The sequence below is a fragment of the Carassius auratus genome, chromosome 1 (assembly GCF_003368295.1).
Source record: "Carassius auratus strain Wakin chromosome 1, ASM336829v1, whole genome shotgun sequence".
NCBI lineage: Eukaryota > Metazoa > Chordata > Actinopteri > Cypriniformes > Cyprinidae > Carassius > Carassius auratus.
Window position 1 is genome coordinate 30,595,356 of NC_039243.1, and position 16,264 is coordinate 30,611,619.

General features: G+C 35.5%; 2 protein-coding genes across 2 annotated transcripts; both read left to right on the forward strand.

The window, feature by feature from the left end:
* Positions 1–5,022, forward strand: tlr3 (toll-like receptor 3). Its single transcript, XM_026269571.1, has 5 exons — positions 1–127; positions 672–1,141; positions 1,246–1,440; positions 1,933–3,782; positions 4,040–5,022. The coding sequence occupies exons 2-5, from the start codon at positions 710–712 to the stop codon at positions 4,266–4,268; spliced, it is 2,706 nt and encodes a 901-aa protein (XP_026125356.1). The 5' UTR covers positions 1–127; positions 672–709; the 3' UTR covers positions 4,269–5,022.
* Positions 5,023–5,533: 511 nt separating this feature from the next.
* On the forward strand, positions 5,534–13,305 carry cyp4v2a (cytochrome P450, family 4, subfamily V, member 2a). Its single transcript, XM_026269579.1, has 11 exons — positions 5,534–5,806; positions 6,979–7,091; positions 8,479–8,564; positions 8,659–8,849; positions 9,387–9,456; positions 9,920–10,046; positions 10,143–10,316; positions 10,919–11,021; positions 11,163–11,297; positions 12,099–12,278; positions 12,410–13,305. The coding sequence occupies exons 1-11, from the start codon at positions 5,620–5,622 to the stop codon at positions 12,571–12,573; spliced, it is 1,530 nt and encodes a 509-aa protein (XP_026125364.1). The 5' UTR covers positions 5,534–5,619; the 3' UTR covers positions 12,574–13,305.
* The last annotated feature ends 2,959 nt before the right edge of the window (positions 13,306–16,264 follow it).

Here is a 16,264-nt window from a genome sequence, read left to right on the forward strand (position 1 = left end):
TTATTTTCCCTCATGCAAAGATTATATAGCAATGCAAGAGCTCTGTCTCGAGTTGCTTCAGACTTGAACCACTTTAACCATTCAGATATTTGAGCTGAACACTGGGAATTAGATCGTCACAATTCAAGTAAGTCTATGATAAAATACCACACATGCGACATTCAGCAGCAGTGCTTGTCACAGATTAATACGTTCACGTGTAGCATCATGTTACCAGGTTTAGAAGAAGAAGAAAATATCATCTTAACCATTATAACTTATTTTGAAGTAATAAATACCCATAGCCATTCGCTATTAGGCTATGAAGTCATATACCCATATCCTAATAGCGTTAGGCTATGGGTTTCAACTTGAGCAACTCTTTTATCTCTCTGTAGATTTTAGGAAATATGTAATGCTATGTATTTAAAGTATATATTGTAGTATTTAAGAAGTGTTATGCATTTAAATTACTTTTCAGTAGCAACATAGTAGTAGTAAATTACTGCTATGACAACTCAACCAGACAGAGAATGGAAAAGAAATACACTTATCCTGAAGTTTCAGTCATTGTTGGTTAAAACATTTTGACTAGCCCTGGTCTTCTTTATATCTTTTCTAGCAAACAGTTTTGTCTATAAACTCATTCTGTGTATGAAATATTGTTGTCAACAATATTATGTGTATTACAGCGTTGACTGAGAGAAACTATAGGAAGGAAAGAAAATATATGGAACTGATGAAACTCATATTGTTGCCCTTTTTCTGCATGTGTTTTCATGGACACACTGCATATCCACACAAGTCAACATGTACGATTAAGAATGCCAAAGCAGACTGCAGTCATATGAATCTGGATGCAGTTCCAACGGACCTACCAAAAAATATCACCACATTGGACATGTCTCACAATAGACTTAAAACTCTGTCTTCTCTGCATTTGTACTCGAATCTGGTGACTATAGACGCCAGCTACAACTCTTTAACTGCGATAGAGAAGGATCTATGTCTTTCTGTTCCACGCCTGCAGATTCTTAATGTGCAACACAATGAAGTGTATTTGATAAGTGAGAAAGACCTGAAAAACTGTTTTCATTTAACAAGACTTGACCTGTCTGACAACAGACTGAAGCTAAATGGAGAGCCGTTCTCTGTTCTAAAGGTATGAAGACATTTTATTAAATACTCAATGTGAATATTAAAAGCAATCAAATGTTTGGGGTGTCTTTTAGCATGATTCAATTAGGTTATTTCCTCTCCGTGTAGAGTTTGACATGGTTGGATGTATCTCGAAACAAACTGAAATCAGCGAAACTGGGCACACACCCTCAGCTGCCAAACCTAATCACCCTCGTTCTCTCTGGAAATCAAATTTCTGTGCTGCAAAAGAATGACTTCTCATTCCTCAGTAATTCTTCTGCATTTCGGGTTCTGATACTCTCGTCTCTGTCTCTTAAAAAGGTAAGAAGAACAGAAAGTAACACATGTCTAGTTACTTTCACTGACAGCACATGAGAATCTCTATATAAAAAATTTCAGATTCTACCATGTGTGTTTGACACAGTGTGTGTTTATTCTCATCTACTGTTATCTTTCTTGGAAAGCTGTGAGGACTGTGTTTCTATGTTTGGTGCTCAGACTTCGCTGTGATGTGTTCATGATGAAGTAATATTGAATAACTTTTTTCTATGATTACTTGCATGACCTGAAAACAGGCTAATTTATGAAATGATGCATTAACAAGTGCTTGTGTAGCATTAGATTATCCAACAAATGCAATTTAAACAAAACTTTTACATAAATGTCAGTCAGTTAATATTTTATATACATTTTTCAAAAAGTTCAGTGTTCGATGTCATATCAACAAGGTGTTGTTTCTCAAACGTGGTTTAGCTCTACTGTTCTCACTCCAGCAAACTTTTGTCTTCTTTTTCAATTGTTTTGATGAACTAGGTAGAGAGTGGCTGTTTCCAGGCTATTGCTAGACTTTCTGACTTAGTCCTGGATCACTGCAAGGTCAGCCCTCAGTTGACCACCAGTCTTTATGAAGAACTTGCTGGCACAGCTTTGAGAAACCTTTCCCTTAAGAACATTCAACAGGTGACTCTCTCAAACACAACTTTCCAAGGTCTAGAGAAGACTAACATCACAGTGCTCGACCTCAGCAGCAACACAATGTCAAAGATTGCAGAAGAAGCCTTTCAGTGGTTTCCCCGACTGGAAATTTTATCCCTGGAGCATAACACTCTTAGACACCTAACTAATGGCACTTTCCGTGGATTGGGAAACCTGAGGCAGCTTAACCTGCAGAAAGCACTGATTAAGAGTCATACATCATCATTACCGAATATTGAAGACTTCTCTTTCCACCATTTAGTCCAATTAGAGCATCTATGCATGGCAAATACTGCGTTCCGAGAGATAACAGGGCATATATTTTCTGGACTTCTGAACCTAAAGACACTGGATTTGAGTTGGAGCATCACAGGGTTGAAGATGGTCACAAACAGAACATTTGCTTCTTTGCAAGAATCTCCACTCCTTCAGACTCTTAATCTTACTGCCATGGGTATCAACAAGTTGGCACCTGGGGCCTTTTCAAGTTTGGGCAACCTCACTACACTCCTGCTTAGTCACAATTTCATTTATCAGCAATTGAAAGGAGATGAGTTCGAGGGCCTCTCTAACATTAAACAGATGGACTTATCTATGAACCAGCAAAGCATTTCCCTTACCAATACATCATTCATCCACGTCCCAACATTAAGGAGTCTAAAGCTCGGCCGTGCCCTAAAAGGGACTTTAGCTATGGAACCATCTCCATTCAAGCCACTTATCAACCTCACATTTCTAGATCTCAGTAATAACAATATTGCAAACATAAATGCTTGCTTGCTGAAAGGACTCAACCATCTGAAAGTGCTGAAAATGCAGCACAACAACTTGGCTAGGTTGTGGAAGACAGCCAACCCTGGTGGTCCAGTGTTGTTTCTCCAGGATGCCACAAAACTGTCTGTCCTGGATCTGGATTACAATGGTTTAGATGAGATTCCACTCAATGCTTTGCGCGGCCTTTCAGAGTTACGTGAGCTAAGTCTCCATGGTAATCTTTTGGATCAGCTGCATGCCTCTGTTTTTGATGACCTACAGTCTTTAAAGTACTTGTATCTTCAAAAGAACCTTATAACCTCTGTCCAACGAGTCACTTTTGGTGTGCCGCTGTCCAACCTGACAGAACTTTACATGGACCACAACCCCTTTGACTGCACCTGCGAGAGCATCCTGTGGTTCTCTGAGTGGCTTAACTCTACCAGTGCCAGCATTCCTGGATTCCCTCAAAGTTACATCTGCAACACCCCAAATGCCTACTTTAACCACTCTGTCATGAAATTTGACCCATTGTCCTGCAAGGATATGACACCTTTTAAGGCACTGTACATTTTGAGTAGCACAGCAGTGTTGATGTTGTTATTTGCAGCTTTCCTGGTACACTTCCAGGGATGGAGAATCCAGTTCTTCTGGAACATAATGGTAAACCGTATGCTGGCGTCACTGGAGGATGAAAGCATTACTGAAGGTAGATATGCATATAATGCATATATCATCCACAGTGCTGAGGACAGGCCATGGGTGGAACGAAGCTTGCTCCCCTTAGAGGATGAAAAATTCCATTTTTTTCTTGAAGACAGAGATGCAGTACCTGGCTTTTCTCAACTTGACACCATTGTTGAAAACATGGGACAGTCTAGGAAAATCCTTTTTGTTATTACAGAAAAGCTTCTAAAGGATCCATGGTGTCGGCAGTAAGTAAAATTGTCTTTATTATCTATAACTGATTCAAAAAGGCTTTCTACAATTACATTTAGTGACCATTTATGAAAAGCAAACCATTAACAAGTTTAGGTTCTTTAAGGTGTAGATTCAGATCCTCAAAGAAACACCTCACATATTCACCAAACGCATGCTTCCTTTTCTGCCAGTTACTGAAATGCACAGGTGTTTTAGCAATTTCAAGTTCAATTAAGAAGTGTTTACACTCTCTCTGCCTTCCACTCTGCAGATTTAAAGCCCATCATGCACTTCACCAGGTAATGGAGGACAATCGTGACTCGCTGATTCTGATTTTTTTGCAAGATGTAACTGATTACAGTCTGAACCGCTCTCTGCATCTTCGTCGTGGCATGTTGAAACCTCATTGTATCCTCTACTGGCCTTTACACAGGGAACGAATCCCAGCTTTCCATCAGAAACTCCGCTCAGCATTAGCTTCTACCAACAAGGTCAACTAAAAAAAATGTTATTCACTATCTGTACTACAGTCTTGGATTCTCTGTTCCATTGCTTTTAATTTCTTAACACATTTACATTTCAAAAGAATTTGCAGGTGAGATTAGGTCGAGTGCTGCTTCCTAGCAGATACCACTCACTAGACACAACATCCAGTGGCCTTGCAAGGAAGCTACCAAATGTGACTTGGCTAATTATTTTAAGCAAACAGATAAATTCACTCACAGGAGAAGTTTTGCAACTTTTTTATACCCTGTCTAGTAATCACAATACCATAATCCCATTGCGAATCCCAACTAGATACTTGTCCAAACACAATAGGGCCCTCTCTGTCTAAGGTACTGGCTTTTCTCATATTATTTTTAATGCCAAAGAGATAATTTCAGTCAAACTCACATCTGTGACCATAACAATTTAATTTAATCTGGTGTTTTGCTGGCCACTGTCTTCAGTGCCACAAATAAAAGGAGTAATAGATATTTGGGAATCACTTTTGAAAATCAAGGATTCATATATTTAAATTTTAATAATAATAATTTATAATAATAATAATTTAATAGATTTTAGTCAAATATAATACTGTACAGTGGTGTAGGTTTGTTTTTTTGTTTTTGTTTTTTTTACTTTTTTTCTTTTAGGTTAAGTAGCTTTGGCATGTTCTCACAGGTATTAAATATTTAATTGTTTCTGTCCTAGAAGGTGATGATAAATGGTGCACTTTTCAAACATTTTCTGAAGTCTGTGTTAATCCTAAACAGTGTCAATTACACATGCTTAAGTATTTAAGAATTGGAATCTTTTGTACAATGCAGCTATCCAGTGGTAATTTCTATAACCCGATGAAAACGCATTATTTTGCATTTTTTTCTGTGTACTGTATAGGGGAGACCTTGGCTGGTTTCCACCTTTGACTGAATATTTCTTAGGGTAGGTTTTTATTTTTTGAAAGTCTAATTCTATAGGCAATGCTTCACAAAAATGGTATTGAAAATGTAGTACTTACTGAGAACCTTAGTTACTATGACATTGTGTATTGTGGCAATTGACCTTCCCCAATGTGATATTTAGTCTTGTCTCCCATATAATGTATACATAATAATAATAATGCTAATCTAGAGTATCAGTATTACAGAAGTCTTTCTGAATTTTTTTTTTTTCATGAAACACCAAATAAAGGAAAATTGTGATCAAATGCTTGTGCAGAATAAACAAACAAAAGTCATGGTGTGTATTTGACAATCTAAGCACATCCCGTGGCTTTAGAGGGATGTACCACACATTTTCAAGTCCTCATTTAACAGGCGAGGAGCTCCTAAAACCACTACACTACAGATCTAACTAAACGTAATCAAAATGCTAGTCGCTGGGCTGTTGAACGGATCGGAGGTTTTTGTCACACTTCTACTTTTTCTGACTTTCATAACATATCAGCTACTAAAAGATTACGTGCACAAATGGAGAGAACTGAAACCTGTCCCTGGGATTAGTCCAACTTACCCCTTCTTAGGAAACGCGCTCAACTTTAAGTCTAACGGAAGAGGTAAGTAGCCTAATAAAATATTAATAATACAGGGTAATAATAATCAACATGTAAGGAATTATATCTTAGCAAGTTTTTTTTATGACAACTATATTGTATTTTACAATTTATGTTAAACATAATATACATACGTATGTATGATGTAGGCTATCCGTACAGTAAAGTTAATTTTGGGGGAGAAAAAACAATAACAAACTAAAAACCACGTTTCAGTCTTTTGTCTGTCCCATAGACTGGTCTGTCCTTAGCGACCGTAAAGTAAACTTTCACACGCTCAATGCCCCCCTCTCCTGCAGCGCTGAATAATTGCACCTCCAAACGCCGTATCCTGGTAACTTAGAGATTTATTTAACACCGCTTTTTAGGGGACACTTAGAATTGATAGTACACAGCCCACCCTAACTTCACTGCATGTTGTGTTTTATATGCACGCACGCACGCACTCACGCACGTTTAGGCCTTGATAAATACACATTACACTCTGTCAAAATTTTTATACAATATTTAGATGCATACTTAAATCCAGATACCTGTTCAGTGTTGCTAAATAAAGCCAAACTCCTCACCCAAGTTCTTTAATATGCCTCAACACGAAAATTAAGTGAAAATGTGCAATTGTAAGTATATAAACTGCCTGCCTTGAAGTACTTTTTCTTAGAAGTTTTCTTGTCTGCTCTCAATAATTGTGCTTAGGCTATTACAAGAAGGCCTGTTTACTGGTATTTAGATAATAGTATCGTAATACTATGATTTAACACCACTTTTTCATGACTCAAACAAAGCTTCACTAATATGTTTCCTATAAGTTATTTCCAATAAATAAATAAACAAATAATCCAAATATAAACACACCCAACTTAATTTACCCATTTCAGAGTTTCTGCGATTATTTAGTAAATTAAGTGGGTTTGTAGCTGCAATTGTCAGGTTGATCCAAAGTCCAGCAGCAAATTAATTATGAAACACCGGAGATCTTATAGAGACACACTCACATTGCTGTGAGTCTCACTGGCAGGATGTTCACGTTCGTCTGTGTGTATACATTTGGTTTCGCAGGGACTAGGTGACTTTTACCCTGTGGAATATTTTTTATATGCAGAAACTGGACAGAACACAAACCATGCATTTGCATTTAGTGCATTTAAGTACAAAAGTTGAAAACTCTCTTTCAGATTTCTTTTGTCAGGTGGTTGGCTACACAAAAGAATTCTGGAATTCTCCTCTGTTTAAATTATGGATTGGACCTGTGCCATTTCTCATCTTATACCATGCTGATACTATTGAGGTATTGTCCACTTGCATATAGCCTGAAAAACATGCACAATCATATGTTATGATCAGAGGCTTGGCCTAGTATTAGTATATATCACAGTATGAGTGGATGTTTGAAGATCAAGAGAACCTTGGTGAGTGGACTTACTGTATCTCACAGCGCCACAAAGTTGAGGACTGTGCATTAAATATAAGAAAAAAGATAATGCATTAATGTTATCTATGTACAAAGAAATACATAAGGCATTAAATATTAGGAGAGAATATGTTAAAAAAGAATATACATAGAGTATTAAAGTCCAGTGTCTAATGAAAGTGTAAATAAAGCAAGATTCAGTATTCCAAAGACATATAGTATCAATAAGAGGATAAGGAAATGTTTGAGCTGACTGAAGACTTTGGTGGTGATAGTCAAGTAGTTACATTTCTATATTAGCAGAATGTCTCGGGTTACGAATGTCAACACGGTTCCTCGAGGGGACCAGTGTCACAGGTCGGTGCCCGGAACTATATGAGGGCACCTGCTGAATTTACCACCAATTTGGTTGTCTGAAGGAGACATGAAAACCAGCAAGCCCTAAGCATGGCGAGGGGACGCAACATCTCATTCCCTCTCAGGGAACCATGTTTACATGTGTAACCTGAGACATTCCCCTTCTAGGGAACTTGCTCTGCATTCTCTAGGGGATACTTTGGGGAACAGAATATCATGCTATGACTGTTCCCCTGGTGAGAGAGCACCAAAGAAGCAGCAGACACGCACAGAATCTTCCTTCAGAGACACAGGTGCTTGTCCCTTATCCCACAAGAAGAGGGACAAATGCAAATGTAGCATTCTCATTGGAAATTCTCACAAGGATCGCATTCAGAGCCCTTGACTAGTGTGTCCTCGGGTGTCAGAAACCTTGAACACAGAGGCACATACTTTCTAAAATGCTCAATTGCCTTGGTTTCTCCTTAACACCGTCACATGCACTGTCTAACAAATGGCTCCTGAAGACAACAAAAGTTGGTGATGTGTTTGGCCGGTGCCCTCTTATACGTTTCTGTACCCATGGTGTCTGCTAGAGGATGCAGCACGAGTTCCCTAGAAGGGAAACCATGATTTCGTAGATTCTAAATGTTTACAGTAATGCAAGGAATAAAATATAGTAAAAAATCTAGCTAAACATTTCTATTTTTACAGTTAGGGTTAGGGTAAGTCTAATGACACAATCTATAGGAAACCCAATGGTAAAAAGTGCATCAAAACTGTTGCAACATTTAAAGATTTTACTTGGACATTTTTTACACTACTAATATATCAATACTTATATCATTTCATGTGAATTCCATTTTTAGGAAGTTTTACAAGTCTCTGTTTTATATGTTGCTCTTGGCAAATCCTACCACTTATACAGACAGTGCTGAGTAACCCTGTTCACATGGACAAGGCCTACGCATACAAATTTCTGCATCCCTGGCTGGGAACAGGACTACTCACAAGGTAAACTCTGTATTTAACAAATGCAACTTTTAATTAAATTCAAGTCAAGTCAAGCCAAAGTCTTAAATTCCCTTTTTGACTTTCCTTCTGTTAGTACTGGGGATAAGTGGAGACACAGACGTAAGCTGTTGACCCCAACATTTCATTTCTCTATACTAACTGAATTCCTGGAGGTGATGAATGAACAGGGGGAGGTGCTCATAGAGAAACTTGAGAAACAAGCTGGAAAAGGACCATTTAACTGCTTTAACCACATCACTCTCTGTGCCCTTGACATCATCTGTGGTTTGTGTGGTTCACACCTCAATTTATCCTGTACACTTTAACATCCTTTACTGATAGTAAAGGACATTCACTAACATTCAAAGTCTGATAAAGTGCCATTTAGGGGTAGATAAGGTACAAATATACATAAAAAATAACAGCGGGTACCTTTAACAAGACACAACTTACTTTACGTTAGAGATACTGTATATCATTTCTGCAAGGAATGGACACAAGGCTGTTAAGGATAGAGCTACAGTGTGTTCAGTGGATTGTACAACAAACCGATTGTACAAAATGTCTTTCCGAAAATAACATTTTCAGTAGACCATCATACAGTGCGTGCCATTGTAAAGACTGTACTGTAACTTTATACCTCACAGCCTTGTTTTCAACCACATACAATTCTAAACTAAAAGTCTATTGAAATCATTTTTGTTTGTGTGTTTATGGAGGTTTTGGTTTTTATTGAAAGGATGGCATCATGGCAATGCAAACTAGTTTGACTGATGATGTGGAGCAAGGATCACATTTTAAAACAGAATTGTAACATTTCAGAGACTGCCATGGGAAAGAAGATCTATGCACAGAGCAACCACGACTCTGAGTATGTGCGCAGTGTGTACAGGCAAGTGCTTTTTACATTTATTAGTGTTAATATCGCAGGAACATTTTTAGGATGGATGCTAGACAGATATAAGGATGTGCATCTGATTACAAATTAATATTGGTTTGTAACCGTGCAAATTGACTTTGTGTGTTTTCCTGGTTTGTGAGTTAGCTTTTGTTTCTTGGTCAGGTTTGTTTTGAATTGATAGAGTGAAGGGAATGCAATGTATTGACTTTGTGTCTTTATAAAACAATCTAGAGTCATGGTTATCTTTAGTATCATGAAAGTTTCAAAATACTACAAAACATATCTAGAGGGAAATTACTGGGTAACTACAATTTTGTATATATAATGGAAATTAAAACTATTGTTTTCCATTTTTTATCCAACTTCTTAATTAAAGGTAGCATGTTATTCTTTGCTGAATAAGGAATATGATATTTACTTACGCTTGCCATTTCTTTTATTCTGATTGGTACAGGATGAGTGACATCATCACCAGACGCCAGAGGATGCCCTGGTACTGGCCTGATTTTGTGTATAATTATTTTGGGGAAGGCAGAGAACACAACCGTAGTCTAAAGATCCTTCACTCCTTCACAGAGAGTGTGAGTCTTTCTGTAATATCTGTACATATTAATTCTGGTTAATGCTGCATCTGACTGTCTGTTTGTTTTTGTTTTTGTTTTGTGTGTGTCGTGCAGGTGATTAATGAGAGGACAGAGTACATCACCTACGTTGAGTCTGACAGTGAATCAGATCAGGGGACGAGAAAAAGGCGGGCTTTTTTGGACATGCTTTTGAAAACAACAGATGAGGATGGGAAAAAATTAACTCACAAAGATATCCAGGAAGAAGTGGACACCTTTATGTTTGAGGTATTATTACAGTATCTGGTGATGGAGGAACAAAGTGCTCAAAACACCACCTGCTGGTTAAAACAATGCAACGAAAATGTATATCATATTTACAATAATTATGTAAAGTATCATACAGTATATACACTTCTTAAATAAATACACAATTAATTTATTTTTCATAAATACCCTTAAATATGAATGTTCTGTAAAATTTGTTTCTTAATGTAAAGTGCTTGTTTTTCTGTGTTATCTGTGTAATGTAGGTCATTATAAGCCAGCATTTCTGTATTATACACTTATTAAAATTCATTAAATTAAAGGAACCTACATTAACTTAAAACCATTAGACATTTGCTCATGGGGTCACCAAATCAACGCTATCTAGTGGCGAATTTTTGTTTTGAATCCAATGTTCGAGACAGCATGATGCAATAAAGCCTTGTTTGCTAAAATCAAGTAACTTGCCAAGTTCGATACATCCAAAACACTAAAACGAAATAAAAGATTTGTAAATATTTTGAAGCCTCATGAATCAGAGTTTCAAAAGCTGCCATCACTAACAATAGCTTCATGTTAGAGTGCTGATATATAATAATCGTGTTTTTTCCTCTATTTTTCAGGGTCATGATACGACGGCGGCTGCTATGAACTGGGCCATACACTTGTTAGGATCCCATCCGGAAGTCCAAAAAAAGGCACAACAAGAACTATTTGAGGTTTTTGGTGTGTTAAGCCCACTTTTGGTTCATATTTTACAGTTATACACTGAGAATAAGGGTTTAAATCTTTACTTTGTTGCGAGGTAAAGAGCCTGAAACAGCTTGGAACTCAGTTTGATAATTTTGCAATGCATGTGTGTGTCAGGCGAGTCCGAGAGGCCTATTAACACAGAGGATCTGAAGAAACTGCGTTATCTGGAGTGTGTGATAAAAGAGTCTCTGCGGCTCTTCCCCTCTGTTCCGTTTTTCGCCCGAACCATCTGTGAGGATACACAGATCAGTGAGTTCCTTATATTAGTCTGCTTGTCACATATTCATTCATTCTTTGGGTTATGCGTACATTGAGTAATGAGGTATTTTGGTAATTTATACATTTGATAATTTAAAGTTATTTTATTTTCAGTTGATTTATTTATAATTTATACAGTAAATTTTCATTTATACAGCTAATTTGTTGCATTCATTTTGTTTAGTTCCTTCATCAGTTTCAGCAATAATTCACACATAAATAGGTCCAAACCCATATGACCTACTGTCTTCTGTGAATGACAGTAGGAGAAATTTCATAAGGTACTGATAGCTTTTGTTATTTGTTATTATTTACTCACCCCAAATGTCATTGAAAATTCTAACGATATTTTCTTCTTCTTTGGAACACACACACACGCACGCACAAATAAACTTTACTTTGTTTTTTTTCCATGCAATGTCAAAAAGTAGGAAAATTTTTAATTTTGTTTTAATTTTGAATATATATATATATATATATATATATATATATATATATATATATATATATATATATATATATATATATATATATATATATATATATATACACACATATATATATATATATATATATATATATATATATATATATATATATATATATATATATATATATATATATATATTTATATAAAAAAAGACAGCACACACGTTTAAATCAACATAAAGGTGAAAACATAATGATGCAATTTTCACTTTTTGGTGAGCTATTCTTTTAAGAAACTGTAAACATACAGGTACAAAAATATAAGGGTACATTTGACATGATATTTGTGTTTGTATTCAATAGGTGGCTATAAAGTCCCTAAAGGAGCAAATGTCATCATCATAACGTATGCCCTTCACCGTGACCCACGCTTCTTCCCTGACCCTGAAGAGTTTCGACCTGAACGTTTCCTGCCAGAGAATTGTGTCGGTCGCCATCCTTATGCCTATATCCCATTCTCTGCTGGCCTTCGCAACTGCATCGGTGAGACCTACACACACCAACATAAACATCATAAAATACAAATAATGTATTATTCTTCCTTTCCACCGTGTTTTTTATTTTGTATTTTTTTATAACATACATTACACAGTTTTATGTTTGTGTGTATTTAGGTCAGCGTTTTGCTATAATGGAGGAGAAAGTTATTCTGGCTTCTATTCTGCGCTACTTTAACATAGTAGCATGTCAGAAAAGGGAGGAACTCCGGCCGCTGGGCGAACTGGTACTGCGACCAGAGCAAGGCATCTGGGTCACGTTGGAGCGCAGAAAGCACTAATATACACAAAGCCAACACAGTGTCAAAATAATTTGTGCAGTATTATGCAGTGTATGATTCAAACCTCAACATAACCATAAAGCTTAATTCCTTAACCCAACCATGTTTATTCTACACTTTTATATATCCACTTTATATAAAAGTGCAATGTGGAAGCAAGCTGTTTTCATTGAATATGTAAAACTTCTGATTTATTAGACGCTATAGCCTATAGGCAAATAACTGGAAGAATAATAAAATGTAGTAAATGGTACAAAAAAGTGTTTATGATTGTGATAATTAATTAAAATAACATGATAACAGATACCAGTTTGCAATATTAAGAAGAATAACTGGAAGTGAATGACACCGGAAGCCTTGCACGTTCAAGTTGTGTTAAAAATATTGTGGATACGATTATTCAATGTTTTCATGAGATTGTTTTGACACAATTACACAATAACAATAACATACACACATTGATTTCCAGAAGTGACGCTAGACTGTAACAGAAAATACTACAAAATGACTGAGGGCTTTAGAAAATATACTATACAGATTTATTTAAGAAATTATTAAATTAACTCTGGTTTGTGTGGCTTTAAATTTTTTTTAGAATATAGATAAAAGTATGAGTCAGGTTAGTTTTTACTTTCTATGTTGTAATTTTACACATATTTTTACAATATTGTAGAACCATGATTTTTACTAATTGTTAAAAATGCAGTTAAATACTATTAAAACATCTCAAGTTTAAGGTCTCGTGTTTTCATCTTCATTTATTTTGCACACTAGCCATGAGCATCATCAATGCACAAATAATTACTCAAACATTAATCATGTGGCACATATTCTGTAAGCCTGTACGGTGTTGGACTGCACATGAATTCTCATTCTGTATCTCATTTTATAGAACGCAAAATACAGCATGAAAAGTCTGCAATTATGGTACAACATCAGAATAAATGATGGAGACTGTAAAGACTGGTTGAGAAAAATCTCTCTCTCTCTATATATATATATCCCAGTATAGAACACATTAAAGAATGAAAATATTTTATTTATTTATTTTTTGTATTCAAGTTACTTGAGTTACTCGAGGAATCATTTCTCCTTTAAATTTAGTTGATGTTGAATGGAAACTAATAACAATAATAACAAATTACCAGTAAAACATTTATATTTAATATAAATATTAATATATTTTATTCTATAAAGAGACACGTTTCCAAGATAAACATTTCAGTTCAGATTTGCATAGAAATTTTCATCAATTAATATGATAAAATATTAAATCCTAAGCAGAAAATATTGCCAAACAACTGCTGAGCAAGCTAAAGATGACAGTGAAGAGAAGTGATCTGTAGTTTGTTACACAAATGCAAACTGTTCTTAAATATATAATAAATAAGAAATAAGGAGAGATTAACATAAAAAAAAAGATTCTGCAAAACAATATGAATGTTATTGTTACATCTTTTTTATATAAGATGTTTCATGGTCCCCTTAGCACTGCCTTGATTTGGAGACCCAATTTTTAAAACCCTTGCAACTAGACCTAGTTTGAAGAGAAAAGAGAAAACAAATGTTTTAAGCATTTATTTGTGCTTCAAGAAAATAAATGGGGAAAGTGCTAGCCATTTCCTGTAATTCATTTTACCAAGACTGTTGTTTAGGTCACTGTAATGAACAGGTCAGGGTATTATTTTATTTCTGCCGGGCAGCTCTCACCATGTGTCAACTCCTTTTCCTTTATCAGTCGGTTTGATATGAAAAAACAAACAAACAAACAAAAAACAGCCATTGTTATATTTCCATTACCAAGCTGGATCATATCAATAGCTTATGGGCATCAAATGTTTTGCTGCATGTTATCAAAGAGAAAAACAATCCTGTTAACATCCCTCCACTGGGCAAGAGGGCCGTCAGAAAACGTGGGCTATGATGCACAGCACGTGTAAAAGCATTCAGAGCTATTTTGGCAACACTTAATTGTTACAGCACCCAGTTCAAAACTCTAATGACTTTCTGCTATCTTCAGACATCATTCAATCTAGTCTTTTTCTGTCCTCATTCTTCTGCTCTCTTTTTCCTTTTTTCACGCAGTCAACAGGGTCAGATCGTAGTCCTACAAGAGCACTGAGCACACGTTTTTCTAAACCATTCAACATTTTGTCACAGCAACTCTCTTTCAATGGCAGACCTCTTATCTTATAGTAAACGGTTAAAATAATAATAATAGTAATAAGAATTTATATAAATAGATAGATAGATAGATAGATAGATAGATAGATAGATAGATAGATAGATAGATAGATAGATAGATAGATAGATAGATAGATAGATAGATAGATAGATAGATAGATAGATAGATAGATAGATACACAAACACACACACATTTTTTCACGAAACGTGTTTTGTTAAGCTAACGTTAGTACAAATAGTAGCAATGGGGCCCAGTGGCTTAATCTGTATTTGTTAAGAGATACAAGGCCCATTTCTCCTTCTTTTCTGTCTCATTATTGTTCACCTGTAACTCTTTTCCACTTTCCTTTGTGCTCAGATGTGTTTAGTTGTGAGCAGATATAACACAGTGTCCCTTAGGGCTGCAGTTAATGAAAACTTTACCTCCCTTTGCTAGTTTTTGTGTTATCCTCTATAATCTTCTCACATTGAGTACTGCATTATTTTGACAGTAAAGCCATTGATACTGAGCTATTACCTTCTACTCTGATATATGTGACCACCCACTTCTTCAAGAAGTAGAAATTAAAACAAGGCTAAAAATAAGAGTCTCCTGTGGAGGAGAAAGGATTCCAGCTGTAATTTTCAGAACTACCTGAGGCCAAAAGAAACATGTGGTTGATATAACAGCAGTGATGTGATAGAAAGGCGTTATGCTCAAAATATTGATAAAAAAACTTCTCTAATCCAAATCACAAATTTTGCAATCAAAATTGCAAATTAAAACAGTCGGTAAATGAGCAATAAGATAGTGTTTTTTTATTTTTATTTTTAATGGTTGCCTGACAGTCATATCAAATTTTACAAAGAATGCAGTGATGTCTTCTGAGCACTAAGGGGTGGTGTTGTTCCTCTTTCAGTGTATTTGCTCATTAACAGAAACACCATCTCCGCAATTAAAGGCACCAGAGACATGAATGAGTATGCAAAGCATGTGCACTGGAGCCTCTGGCAAACTCCAAATCTCCACAGGGCAAGAACTCAAATTTTTATCAAGATGCAATGATAATATCTTACATTGTAAACAGACTATCTTTGTCTAAAATACCCCCCCCCCCCAAAAAAAAAAAAAAATCCACATTATGATTATGATTACGGTAATGTTTATTATTATTATTATTATTATTGACATTAAAAGAACATTGACATTAAAGTAAAGTTTTAAGAAAACATTAGAATGTTTGCACAAAATGTATATAACTTAAATATAGTTATATAATATAATATATTTGATTGCATAAAAAATTATAAATAATATTACATCCATACATTTAAATGTATTCCTTAAAAATAAACAGAAAAAATATGTGATGTTTTATAGCTTCAAGAAAGCAAAATAAAAACTATGGATACATTTTCAGATGTGTGCTTCATGATATTTGGAGCATTTTAGTGTGTAGAAAACTAAAATTGTGTGTGAGAGAGAAAGATTTACTAAAGTAAGATAATGTATGTAATGGAAATATT